General features: G+C 27.7%; 1 protein-coding gene across 1 annotated transcript in view; it reads left to right on the top strand.

The window, feature by feature from the left end:
* The first annotated feature begins 218 nt into the window (after positions 1 to 218).
* The window catches only part of LOC126910480 (cystathionine gamma-lyase), a 25822-nt gene continuing 10839 nt past the window's right edge, over positions 219 to 15201 (top strand). The window contains exons 1-3 of the mRNA XM_050693090.1: positions 219 to 384; positions 1768 to 1931; positions 3145 to 3432. Coding sequence (XP_050549047.1) covers positions 1770 to 1931; positions 3145 to 3432 — 450 coding nt within the window. The 5' untranslated portion in view covers positions 219 to 384; positions 1768 to 1769. The remainder of the gene's footprint in view (positions 385 to 1767; positions 1932 to 3144; positions 3433 to 15201) is intronic.

Genomic DNA, 15201 nt, shown 5'->3' with positions numbered 1-15201 from the left:
TATGCCTAAATGTTTAAGAATTAAACATCTTCCTTATGAAGTTCTATATATAGGCTCTGATAATTTTTGATCGTATTACACCTTAATTAATAAAAAAAATAATCACTTCTTTATTTAAGCTAAGTTGGTAAAATTTTGAATATGAAAAGTGGTAAAAAATGCATGTATAGCACTTAGCGCATGCGCATCATCAAGGACTATTGACAACAACATGATAGTAGGATGTACATTGTATCACCAAAACATTATTAAGTGGTTAGCTACTCTATTAGTTTCAATTCACTGGTAGTTGTTATTTACCAGCCACGTGCTTACCTCTGTAATTGCCAAACAACAGTTTTGCGGTATTTATTATCCATAATTATAATCCGCAAAATCAAATAAGTAAGTAAATTAATAATTTATCAATTGTTATTTCTACTAACATTTTTTGTGTGTCTTAATTGTTTAGATCTTAATACTTTTTGAAAATAATTAAATCGATTAACCTAAGTATTTTATTGAAACCATTATAGTGTGATAACTTATGGGGTGGTTGGGGAGACATCCATAATACAATTTTTAATATATTTTCTAAATTTTATCATTAACAAATAATTTTCCTAATAGGACGGAGGACAGAAACCACAACGAAGTTTAAAATAATTCTTAATCAACTTGTCAAGATACTTAAATTTTCATTTTAAAAAATGATTCTGTTTAATTTGATAGTGGTTTTGAAATACTATTTTTCAAAATATCACATTAGCCTTATGATTAAATGATATCATATGATTATGATTAAAAGTTATTTAATGGTTTACTAAGGGGAAAGATATTAGGGTTAGCCTCCCTCCAAGCTATTAAATAATAAAAATACCTTCTTATCTTCGCATCGAAGATAAAATTATTGCTTTAATTCATAATAATAACTGATAAAGTCTTAAATAATATTTAACTAATTTTAATCTGTTATCTTTATTTTGCTAGCCATGGCGTAATTATGAAGAGAATATGGGTGTCATATCCCCCATAAAAAAATAATTATATGGCGAAGATAAATTTTTTTTATTTGGAAGAAGTGAAAAATGTTCTTATATATATCTCCACTTAAAATGAAACCCTAATTACTCCACTGTTTGCTAGCTTTTCTCTTCTTAGCATTAGAATTAGCAAACTAAACTTATGAGAAACCCAAATAAATGCCTACTATTTATAAAAAATTAGGTCTCCTCCGCGCGAGAAATTAGAAATTTGACGAGGTCACGTTAAAGTAATATTGCTGGCTACGCAACTAATTTTAAGTTAAATTATGTTTTATAATGGATAAACATTATAGACTCAAGTAGAATAAAATGTTTGAAGGTACTAAATTTTTCTCGAATTTTAAAAATATTTTTATATAACAATGTAAGCAATCTTCAAAAGTTTTGGGGATGTCTAATTCCTATTTAATTGAATTCCTGTGTCAATTAATTAAATATTACATTTGTATAACGTTCAATCTAAGTCTATAAAGTAGTATTTGAGGATATATTTCACTTTAAATAGTACAATAATAACATATTCTTGATAGCTTAATATTAATAAATATTGAACCAAAATATAATTATATTAAAGCATGATTTTATCCCAATTTTTTAGCAATCATTTTATGTAAAACGGAATAACAAAAAAATTTACTTTTAAAACTTTTTCATACAAAATTATTATTTAATTATTTTTCATACTTTTTACATATTATTTCATTTTTTATTTTAAATTTGACATTTTATTTGTTTTTTACAGAAATGTCCGATCCTAATAAAATTTTTAAATTGGCAATAGATCCACATTTTGGAACTAAGGCTATTCATGCTGGACAAAACCCAGACAAATGGACATTTCGAAATGTTATACCCCCAATATCAATGACAACTACTTTTAAACAAATTGCTCCAGCTAAACATTACGTGAGTAAAAAACTTGAGGACATTAATTTGAATTATTTTGCCCCAGATTTTATATAGGTATAGAAATAAATAATATATATTAATTCGTATGTACATTGAAAAATTAAAATTATAATCTCGAAAATTAGATGTAAATATTAAGTTAATTAAATGATCAGTTTTGCATTCTTCTATTTCCCAAACTTAACATGCTATAGAGGATGGTGACCCTCTGTCACATGCTAGCAAGTCAAAGATGGTTCTTGGCTAAGCCAATGATGGACTGGATGGTTATTATGGCCGGATTGCGTCAGAGACCAGACACCATCAATGAGAAAATCACAAGAAATATTCGTTGGCACCCTGGGGATCGAACCTGTGACCCTATGCGTCAAAACTTACGTTTCTGTACATTAGACTAGGGACATCATTTCAGTTTTTCTTTTTTTTGGTGGGGGGGTGCGAAATTTCAAGTAGACTATTTTGAAATTTCATCAGGCCATATAAAACTATATATACCTACTTAAGTAAATTCTTCTTCTTTTAATTTTGCCATAGATCATGAATTACAATCAACATAAATAGTAATTATAAATTATAATAATACTTACTATTTTAATATTATATAATTTAACGTAGTGCCGGGGTCATAGTAAGCGTTGAATTTTATATTTATCAATTCATTACAGTTATTAATTATTTTCGTTAACTGTGCGACAAAAAAGACGCGATAAAAACAGTTACATCTTGCATCCGGTACGAATATCAATAATTCAGTATGATATATTTATTGTTTACTCAATTGATAACAGAATATTTGTTTATTGACCCATGTAGCTATGATAATACAATGTTTTTGAAATTTGAATTGATGTATTATTTTTGCAGGGCATTTGAGTCTGTTTTTAAAGTAAGGTAGCAACCGCAAACACCCCATAATATAAATTGTATATTAAAATATCAGATGAAATAGTCAGTAAGACTGTTATAAATACTTTTGACTAACACCCCGGTATTACTTATATTTATCGATTTACACACGCTAAAATATCAAAACGGACTGATTGACTTTTCAAAGATCTAAAGTTACCTAAACCCTTAATACTATATGTAATTTTTGGCACAAATTAAATGCGACCAAAAAACTTGTATTCATTAAAAGTAATATTTAGTGATTAGATGTTTAATTGGTATCATAAGTAAAACATTTACAATTAGTCCACTTTTTTGAAAGGGTTTTGAGTATGGAAGAAGTGGAAATCCAAGTAGATCAGTATTACAAGAGTGCATTGCTGCTTTAGAAGATGCTAAATATTGTCTCACTTATTCGTCTGGTTTAGGGGCAACGACGGCTGTCGCACATCTTTTGAAATCTGGTGATCATGTACTAGCTGGAGATGATATGTATGGTGGCACAAACCGTTATTTTTCAAAAGTGGCATCAAAATTCGGTATTACAATGACTCTTGTTGATTTCACTAAAGACGTTAACATGGAAAAAATGATATTACCGGAAACAAAGGTTAGATTACTAATGAAAAATATCTAAATTAAATTTGTATTATTATTATTTTTAGCTTCGATGCGAAGCTGAGAAGGTATTAATTTTACCATGATGTGTTTATTTTATTTTTATTTTTTGTGTCTGTCACTACTTTTTCTCAGCTCTCACTGGACCGATTTCTTTCAACAATACGTCAAAAGATCACAAATTGTATCTAGTTGAAGACATTACCCTTAAAAATTTAAAAATTTTCCCTCGTTCCCCGCAAATGGGGGAAATCTCCAAAAAAATTATAATTTTAAAAATCGGTAAATTTTGTCATTTTTTTCACTTTTTTTTCTTAAAACTTCCATAACTTTTTCAAAAATCAACAAATCAACATAATTTTTTTTTAATACTAAAACCTTAGATATTTCCCTTTTATTTGATATCATTTTTTTGAAATTTTAACACTTAACCCACTCACTAGGGGGGGATTTGAAATAGCAACTTTTTTACAAAAATTAACTCTTTCAACTTAATTTTTGAAAATGTTCAGGAAATACTGCGTCCTTTAAACATATACCAAATTAAAGCTTATATTATGTACTATAAAATGAAAAAAAAAAATTTGTCCCGACACTTTATCTTCTGCATGCAAACGGCTGCCGTAGTTAAAAAAACGCTATTTTTGTGTTAAAATTTTCGATTTTCAATTTTTAATTTTCAACTTAAAAATGCTATAACTTTTCNAAATTTTCAACTTAAAATTGCTATAACTTTTTGAAAAATGTAAGTATCAGCACAATTTATTTTTCTAAATACATTATAAGTACATCTTTCATTTGACATACTTTTTATTAAAATTGGACAATTTCCCCTTATATAGGGGGGGTTCAAACTTTGAAACATTGTATAAAAAATAGAACTTTTTCAACTAAACTTTTGAAANGTTGTATAAAAATTAGAACTTTTTCAACTTAACTTATGAAAATGTTCTGGAAATACTGCGTCCTTTAAACATATGTCAAATTAAAGCTTATGACATGTACTATAAAATAAAAAATAAAAAATAAAAAATTTGTTCCGACGACCTATCTTCTATGCGCAAATGGCTACCGTATTCAAAAATATGCTATTTTTGTATTAAAATTCTGGGTTTTATATTTTATCTTATTTTAAAATATCTTATTAGGGGAATACACTGACTTTCATGAATATTATATAATTTAATTGACATAGAATAAAGTTCGTAAGACATAAGAAATTAAATTTATTAAATTTTTTTTACTTTTTTAAAGTTGAATAAGTAATTTTTAAATTTGGGTTGGCTTATATAGCCAATTTTATCATGTGCCGAAAGCAACGAACAGTTGCCGAATCGGTTGGGTTGGGTTTGGTCTCTTTCACGCTTAGGGCACGAGGTTCATATCCGTCGGTTGCTATTTTGCATTTTTTTTTGAGTTAGAATAAAATTTTCAAATCATTTGATATTTATCTCATTTAGATTCAACAACTTTAATAAATATAAAAGATCTTATCACTATAGTCTCCCCCCGTGAGAAGAAATTTATATTCATGTTAATATTATTTTACTATGTGGTTCTTTTTCTGGCTACGATTTATTTTGCCAACCCTCACTAGACCTACTTTTTTCAACGATACGTCAAATGATTCCAATTTGTATTTAGTTTAAGTTATTACTCTTAAAAATCGAAAAAATATTCCTTATTCTAATAAAAAGTAGCTTAAGCAGTTTTTTCCATACAAACAATTAAAATCATTAATTTCTAATATTCTTAAAGTATTTATTGTCGAATTAGACTTGATATGATAGGTTTCAACTACAAAATTAAATCATTTTACTTTGTAATTTAATAATTTTTTTACTCTATTTGTGTGTGCTACTACTAGACTATAATATTCCAAATTTTTTTATAATATGTTGCTATATAAATCATAAATTTAAAAAAAAATGATTTTTAGTTTCACGATGGATTTTTACAATTATAATCAAATTTTATAATACGCTCAATTGAGTAAATCTTTTTAACAACTTTTTTTTTATAGGTTTTTTTAGATATATAATCATTAAAATTAATTAAATTCTGAATATTTCCATTGTAGAATCTTTTTAAACACCATAAGTTAATTAGAAATGATTACTTTGATTTTTATTTAAGTGATCTATTACGATAAAAATGTAAAAAAAATCGAATTTCTCTGATAAATGTACTGTAAAAAGTAATTATAAAATTTTCTGATTGCGTATTAATCTTAACAATTTAATTTTTTTTTATTTAATAATGTCAATTTCAAACTTGCAAGTTGAGCTAAAAGTTATTGTAATAAATTCATTTTTTTTTTATTAAAACTTTCACTTTAAATGACAAAAAAAATTAGGTTCGAAATGATTACTTTTAACATATTAAAAATCAAAATCAATAATAATTTGAAAACAATTAATTTTAAAAATGATATAATATATATTTTAATTGAAATTAAAATTTAAAATTGAAAGAATTACTAATCTGGGTATAATTGAGGAAATAGAAGTTGATGTTGCTGTTGTAATTATCCATCAATTTTTTAGAATTAAACACTATCTAGAGATTTGCATGAAGCGTTTCTTATGATAGTGATTTCAATCACTGTCAGATTAAATCTATACTGGACTCAACTATGCAACGTGCCCACTATGCCGCGACCCCACTGGGCTGGGTTTTGTTTTTTGATACACGTTTTTCATATTGAATGAATGTAATGAAATGTACAACTACTTTATCATTCTTCAGTAAAAATTGCAGTATTAAATTTGGAATATTAATTTCATACTAAATTAAATTGCTTTAAGTATTTATGAATACATTATATTTATAAATCATAAATCTTCAGAATATAATTAAGCAAATAATTTACTTTTTGAAAAATTCAACAATTCTTTCTAAAAATTATACACTATCTATGATTTTATTTTGTTAATGTCTTATTAAAATAAAGTTGGTTCAGAGAAATGTCAAAATTTGCTAGTCTACTTTAAATTATTTAACAATGAGTATAGTATGACTTTGATATTTAAGAAAAATAATGTATATGGGAAGGGTAAAAACGAGAGTTATTAACTGACAATGTTCGACATAATATAAAGGTATTTAAAAAATAATTATTAAAAAAAAACTGATAACTTTTTAGTATTTCTTAAATAAAAAAAAATTGAAGAATTCAATTTTAGCTTCGATGCGCAGCTGAAAAGGTATTTTAATATTAATTTTAATATGATTTTTTTTATTATTATTATTTTTTTTTTTTGTATCTGTTACCACTTTTTCTTAGATTTCTTTCAAACATATATCAAAATATCACAAATCGTATCTAGTTAAAAACATTTACTAAAAAATTTCCCTTGTTCCCCGTAAATAGGGGAGATCTCCAAAAAAATTACACATTTAAAAATTGATAATTTTTGACATTTTTTTTACTCAAAATCAAATCAATATAATTTTTTTTTATAGATGTCTTTACCTATCATTTGGTATAATTTTTTTATAAATCTGACCCTTTACATGCCCACAGGGGAGGGATTTAAAAAGACAACTTTTTCATAAAAAATTAACATTTGAAAGTGTTCCGGAAGGTGTGACTTTTATATATATCTTAAATTAATATTATGTAATATACTTTATTATGGAAAAAAAATTTCGAGCTTTATTTTGTCTTCACGGTAAAATTGGCTACCGTATGCTATATTTGTGTTAAAATTTTCAATTTTATATTTTACAGTTTTAACTTTATAACGCTATAACTTTTTGAAAAATGTATGAAACAATACAATTTTTTAATGAGAAATAATATTTATATACTTCTTTCATTCGATATACTTTTTTTTTAAATAAAATCATTTCCCTTTAAATATATATATATATTTAATATATTACACTTATAAATAAGGAAATAGGAAATCAGGTTGCTTTTGGAATAATCTACCAATTTTTTAAATAAAAAAATATCTACAAATTTAATTGAAGCATTTTTTATGATAGTGATTTTAATTACCTGGCTCATAATTGCGTCCCAGTACATTATTTTCAAGTGGGTCCCAACAACAGGGCGTATTTGTCATGTGATCGAGATAACTTTTATAACATAGAATATAGGGGGGTTAACTACCATGATTTTATATTAATTAAAGAATTCTCTACTGCCTTCAAACGAAAAGAAAATAATCTCTTCATATTTAATATTATCTTTAGAGGAGTATTCTCATCTATCTTTAATTACGTCCTGGTTATATTATTTTTTCCTTATATTATTTATAAATGAATGATATATTCTAATTTTTGTTTTTATTTTACAAAATTATAAAAAGGATAACAAGATATTGAGAATATTTCATACCCAAGTTAAAATAATGGTATTGAGTATGTTGATGTAGAATTAAAAAAAAAAAAAAATGCACATTAAATTTTACATAATCATTTCAAACCGATTTGACATGCACATTTTTAATAAAAAAAAATCATGAATTTTACAAAGTTGTGTAGTATTGTACAAAACTTCTTAATAGATAACATTTCTATAATAAACAAGTACAATGCCTGTGACGTTTCAATGTAACACATTATTTCAAAATTGTATATTAAATAAAATTAACACTATTATCAAATTTTGTAAATCTTTTGTTTTATAAACATGCTTTGTTCGCGTAACATTTTTTTAAGTTTCATTGTTCTTATACAACTCGTAAATTAATATTCATAGTTCATAGATTAGTGCCATTTATGCATACTTAAATAAATAATTCATTAATTTGTTTATACAGGGTGATTGATTAACTATGCCTCACAAATTATTTCTGAAAATATAAGAGTTATCTTTTTTTTTTTTATTATTAAGTATTATGTTAGCTGCTCAGTGAGTAAAATTACATTTTTATGATCATCTCTTATGCTTTAAATTAGTAGCAACTTTCAATTTTCAAATGGCAATCCTATTTTTTTTATATAATCAAATTTGATTTAATTAAAAAAAAAATGTTCGTAAAAAATTTTTTTTATTTTATTCAATTATCAACGAGCTATGATTCATTAAAATTTAGGGGACGTGAGTATTACTCACGTTAATTTATAAAAGTCGCTCAAATTTGACGGGTCGTAAACCGATAATTGTTACTGGTTCATAGTAATACAGTGATCTATTGTTTTAGAATTAATATTAGAACCTGTATCTAAAATTGCAAACCTTTTAAAACCATTGAATTCGACTTCCATTGACAAAACTCTACGTTTTCTTTCGGCTTCTAATTTTTTATTAAGGTATGTAATATCGCTGACTTCCTTTTTTTTTTCACTAATATACTTTTTTATTCTATAGATTTCTTCATTACTATACCAACTCTCTACAAATTTTATATAATCTGACTTCTCTTTATTTATTATACTTAAAAATTCTTTACTCTCATTATATTTACAATTATTCCGAGTCAAATATACGGGATTTTTATTTGACTCGGACCTTATACGTTTTTTTGAACGGTACACTTGTCGGCATAATGACCTACCTCTTTACACTTAAAACAAGTGACCTTACTTAAACCAATCATTTGATCGTTATTTTCATACCTACGAAATTCTGGTGTTCTAGACCTTGACCGTCTCTCTCTGCTGTTATCTCTATTATATGGTGATCTATAAGACTGTCTATCATAGTCCTCACGTNTGTGATCTATAAGACTGTCTATCGTAGTCCTCACGTCTAGAATAGCGATTGTACTCATTTCTATCATTACTAAAATCTCTGAATTTCTTGTTAATATCATTTCTTTCCTTAGAAAATGATCTATCTCTACTGTATCTATCGTACCTTCTTTCTAAACTTGGTTCTCTACTACCGTAATTCTTTCTAGGGTATGAGCTTTTGTCTCTATAATTAGGTCTATAGTCTGCGTATTCTCTATTTCGCTCATAGCTCTTGTCTCTGTTATACTTTCTATAACTATTATTTTTACGATCTTTAAAATATACTGACCTGTTAGAATTATTACCTAAAACTTGAATATTTTTTATCTCATCGCTAAGTCGTTCTATTTCTCTTTTATAGTCCCTATCTCTTCTATCTAACTGTCTCCTTAAATCTTGAACCTCAAGTTCTCTTTCTTTTGAATATTTATCTAGTTGGGATACCTGTCTATTTATAATGTCTGTGTATTCACTGATACCAGCGGCTCCTCTATTGTTTATTCTAAACTGCATTAACTCAAACTTTTTCAAGTTATCTTTTAAATTTTTCAAACTACTATTATCATGTAACGAAATAGCATGCAATACTGATTCTTTTAGTCCTCTTAAAATATAAGTACATATATCTTCTTCACTCATTTGTTTATTTAACTGTCTACATAAGTTTTCAATTTCTGTTACATAACTCATAACTGACTCTGACTCTTCCTGCCTACGTTTTTCCAGTTTATTTTTAATTAGAGTTAAATAGCCTATTGGTTGATATTCGTCTAAAAATTCGTTTTTTAATTCCTCGTATGTCCAAATTGATTTTTTATCTTCTAAGTTTTCTAAAAATATACTAGCTGTCCCTTTTAAAAATATTGACAAAAATTTTATTTTATCACTCTCATTCCATCTATTAATTTCACTTGCCTTTTCATACTGCCTGAAAAATTTTCTTACGTCTTCAGTACCCGAAAAATGATCTGGTTTCATCAACCAAGATCGGTTATTAGACTCCATACTTGTAATATTTGAATTTATTGTTTCTATGCAATTAGTTAATGAAAGTAAATCTAAAATTTTTCCCTCTGTTAAGTTATTACGATTACCCGGTGTTTGTTCTTCTTTGAAGGTTCTATTTAAATCGTCTATATCTTCATAAAAATGTTCTTTACCTGAACCCTCTAATTTATTTTGATCACCCGACGAAGCGTTATTAATATTATTATAAAAATGATCCGGTTTTGTAATATCGCTAGTATTCGCGTAAGAATGATTTTTTTCTTCAATAAGGATGTCTGATAACTTTTCACCTATACTTTCAAATTACCTTCTACACTTGGTTCTACGTTACTCTCTACGATTATTAGTTTATCATTAGAAGAGGCATGAATAACTTGCTTAATTTCAGCTGGACTTAAGTTAGGTTTTATATCTGACAATTTAAGCTGCGCTCTAAAGTATCTAGCTAAACGTGTTCTTAAGTCATTTACGTTTCCTAATTCGTCTAAGTTTTTACTTTTACACAAATTTATAAGATCATCTTTTTTTAATGAATATATATCACTAATTTTGTTTAATTTAAATTTTTGAATTTCATTAATATTCATAATAAATCATAATAATTAAGTAATCAAATTAATATTCTAGAAAGTCGAAATTAATTTTTATTAAAATTATTGAACTTTTTTTTTCTTTTTTATTATTAAAAAGAAAAAATAAGATGTTTATATATAAAAAAAAATTGTATAATTATAAAATTAAATTAAAACTTATATCTTTTAAAAATGTGTAAATGGTTTTTTGTTTTTGTAGTCAGTTCATTAAATAGGTCAGTCAATTGTGATATACCGTCGTCTAAAATATTAATGAGTTCCTGGTCAGAAAATATTATGTCAAAAGCAAATGTATCTAATTCTGAATTAGTATTATCCCCAAAAATTTCTTTTAATTTCTCCTCTATGTCCTCAATATTACTCATATTATAGACATATGAGAAATTATAAATACACACACAANATCTATGTCCTCGATATTACTCATATTATAGACATATGAGAAATTATAAATACACACACAAAACATTTTTTTTTCTCGGAAGATTTTTAAATTACTAAAATTTAATAACTAAATAAAATTATTATACATATAAATATATTTTGCACTAACCTTGGGTCTTCCGGTTAAATGTTTCAGGTAATCCTTGTATTGTAGTGATCGACGGTTCAATTTATTGACGCGAAATTACACGCACACACAAATTTCGATGCCACAAAAAACTTCGAGGGGTCGTATCAGTACGAACCTTGAGTTGGGCCCCAATTTTATGTCGTACGTCGGTAGTGCCCCAACGTAGACACAAAAGTTTATTAATGTTTTATATATATTTTGACGACGAGTTCGTCGTTCTAGCTCTTCTCGAGTCCTCCCGTTGGATAAACTGATCAGCCCCAATCTCTCTAATTAGTGGACTACTAAAGGGGTAGAGTTTAGACCCGTCAGCACAGTCTAGCTCAAAAGTAGCAGACTGAAGGGTGGCTCCTTGTCAGCCACCAGCACAACTACCTTTTTACTATACCCACTTAAGGACGGTTAAGCCCAAACACTAGCCAGCTCGTACACTAATTATCAAGATTGACTAAAGGACCAGCAATCCAACCTAGACTCTAGCCGCACACACACACACAATTTCGAGATCACCGTGAATATAAAATATTTGCGCTAAGCCCAGATTTTTAAATAGTTATTTTATTTACGAAATGTATTAAACACAAAGTCAAATATAATATAATAATTTAACACAAAAATTAATTACATCTTACAAAAAGTATAAAGTTATTTTTACATCAACGACCTAACCCGTAACTCGACGTTTCTTCGACAAAACGTCCAGTCTCGTCTCGCCCAGTATCGTCCCCCTATACTTTTCATATTTCCCTTTTATATTCTTTTTCCCACCATTATTAATTTGCTTACCCTGCATTTCCCTTTTATATGGAATTATTATATTGCTTAAGAGTTCAAAAATTGCTTACTACTATTGTAAAGCTTATATTATACTAAAATCGACGTAATTCAATACTTCCTCATCCAATTACTACAGATAAAAGCGTGGGTACTTTGTGCTATATTTTTCGTATATTGAGCGCCTGACGCTTTTATCACAATATTACTAGTACTTTTCGTTCATTATTGTTTTACGCTTATTTTAAAAATTATTTTGAACTTTTTAGTTCGATGTTCTTTCAAAGGGTGTTTTTAACACGCTTATATTAGTTTCACGTGTATGTTGTTTGTTGTTTGTAAGTTTGTAACTCCACGCGGGACGTGTTATTATGTCGCGTATCCCGTCGTGTATGACCTTGAGACTATACTGTTGTAACGCATTCGCCCCACCCCGCTCACCACTCGTAGAGAACAATATTTTCCAACCCGTAGACGCGCGCTTATCATCAATTATATATACAGGGTGATTTTTTTATCATAACCCACTCAATTACTTACAGAATAATAATAATTTAAAATTTTTTTTTTATTATTTTCTTTAGTTACACATTATTCTTGAATTATTAACTATGTAATACTTTTTAAGTTCATCCCTTATGCCTTGGAAGGGGGTCAACTTTATTTTATTAAATGGTAACACATATTTTTAATTTAATAAAATGTTTGAGTTTTCAATTCAATAACAAATGTCATTTGAATTTTTAATATAACTTTATTCGTTTATTAGATATAAACATTTAAAGTTTCAATTTTTTGAGTTAATATATAGGTATAATACACAAGGGATTACAAATACAGGTAGCTAATTGATTTTTTATGATATTGCTATCACAGTCACGGATTGTTTATTATCAATTATGACTATCAATAGATATACTTTCTGTATTGTCAGTTAGTGTATTTATAAACTCACAACAATGTGCCTTACTACAATTGATAATAACAATGCTGTGTACCTGCTAATATCGATGTCATAAAAAATCAATTAGCTACCTGTATTTGTAATCCCTTGTGTATTATACCTATATATTAACTCAAAAATTTGAAACTTTAAATGTTTATATCTAATAAACAAATTAAGTTTCATTAAAAATTCAAATGCCATTTACTATTGAATTAAAAACTCAAACATTTTATTAAATTAAAAATATGTGTTACCATTTAAAAAAACAAAGTTGACCCCCTTCCAAGGCATAAGGGATGAACTTAAAAAGTATTACATAGTTAAAAATTCAAGAATAATGTGTAACTAAAGATAATAAAAAAAAAAAATGTTTAAATTATTATTATTCTGCAAGTAATTGAGTGGGTTATGATAAAAAAATCACCCTGTATATATATATATATTCTAATTACTATTAAAACTTATATATTAATACACTTTATTCTCATTAAGAGATATGTAGTGTATTCATTCCGATTACGGAGGATGATTCTCGTATCGTTATTTTTCGTCACTACCTCCACGTTACGCGCCTGCTAAATTCCTTGGATGTGGTAGCCGTTTCTTAGACTCCCTCTCCGGAATCGAACCCTTATTTCCTGTTACCCGTTACAACCATGATATTGATATTAACTACTATCATAACATGAAACTAAAAAGTGAAAAATAAATATAGTTTAAAAAAACTAAAAAACACGCTTTTAAAGTACATCGAACTAAAAAGTTAAAAATAATTTTTAAAATTAACTTAAAACAATAATGAACGAAAAATACTAGTATTATTGTGAAAAAAAGCGTGGGTGCTTTATGCCATATTTTTTGTATATTGAGCGCCTGACGCTTTTTTTCACAATAATACTAGTATTTTTCGTTCATTATTGTTTTAAGTTAATTTTAAAAATTATTTTTAACTTTTTAGTTCGATGTGCTTTAAAAGCGTGTTTTTTAGTTTTTAACACGCTTATATTAGTTTCACCTGTATGTATGTATGTATGTATGTATGCATGTATGTATGTATGTATGTTTGTAACTCTCCAAACGCCACGCGTTATCGCATATTCCGTTGTCTAGACTAGACTGTCATAACGCATTCACCCCACCTCACGCCTCGCTCATCACACGCCGGCAATACTATTACTGTATAAATTTATTTTTGGTTATCGTACCCGTACACACGTGCGTGTCATCAATATTATATGTATATAAACAATTTTTTATTTTGACTGACCAATACCATCCACGTACCATACGGCTACGTATATATTTTTACCGCTGTTTATACCTCAGGTATAATGTTAGTCCGACCCGCCCGCCCACAAAACACGGTTATAACTAGTGCATGATACGTTTACGTACTTAAGTCGCTTTACATGTATATATATATATATATATATTCTAATTACTATTAAAAATATATATATTAACACACTTTATTCTTATTTAGAGATATAGAACTCATTCATTCCGATTACAAAGGATAAATCCAGTATCGTCATTTTTCGTCACTACCTCCATATTCCGGGAGTAGGTAATTTACGCGCTTGCTGCTTTCCTTGGATACCACATCCAAGGAAAGCAGCAGGCGTCTGAGAAACGGCTACCACAGCAGTTTCTCAGACACCCTCCCCGGAATCGATTCCTGATTTCCCGTTACCCGTTACAACCTGACACGGCACCGCTTTTTTGCTCTAGGCTGGCGCTCACCCGTGTCTCTCTCGATATCAGCCGTCCAACTATTAATATGACAATCGGTTGTCATCGGTCGTCTCCCCGCCCTTGACACTGAGATAAGGCCGCCGCCGAATATGGATTACCGATATTGCGTTCTGTTGCGTTTCCGACGTAAACTTTGAGTGGTTTTTTTTGTCCAATATTTTTTGTGCTCTTGGCATTTTACGCTGCGTTTGGTGCAAATTGGTGGTATCAACCTGTGCGCCCTATTTGGATTACGCATTAAACCATGATATTGATAGTAACTACTATCATAACATGAAACTAAAAAGTAAAAAATAAATATAGTTTAAAAAACTAAAAAACACGCTTTTAAAGCACATCGAACTAAAAAGTTAAAAATAATTTTTAAAATAAGTTTAAAATAATTATGAACAAAAAATACTAGTATTATTGTGATAAAAGCGT

The sequence above is a fragment of the Daktulosphaira vitifoliae genome, unplaced genomic scaffold (assembly GCF_025091365.1).
Source record: "Daktulosphaira vitifoliae isolate Bord-2020 unplaced genomic scaffold, ASM2509136v1 Scaffold_1, whole genome shotgun sequence".
Classification (NCBI taxonomy): Eukaryota; Metazoa; Arthropoda; class Insecta; order Hemiptera; family Phylloxeridae; genus Daktulosphaira; species Daktulosphaira vitifoliae.
The sequence above is the reverse complement of the archived record's forward strand: the minus strand, read 5'-3'. Positions and strand labels throughout refer to the sequence as shown.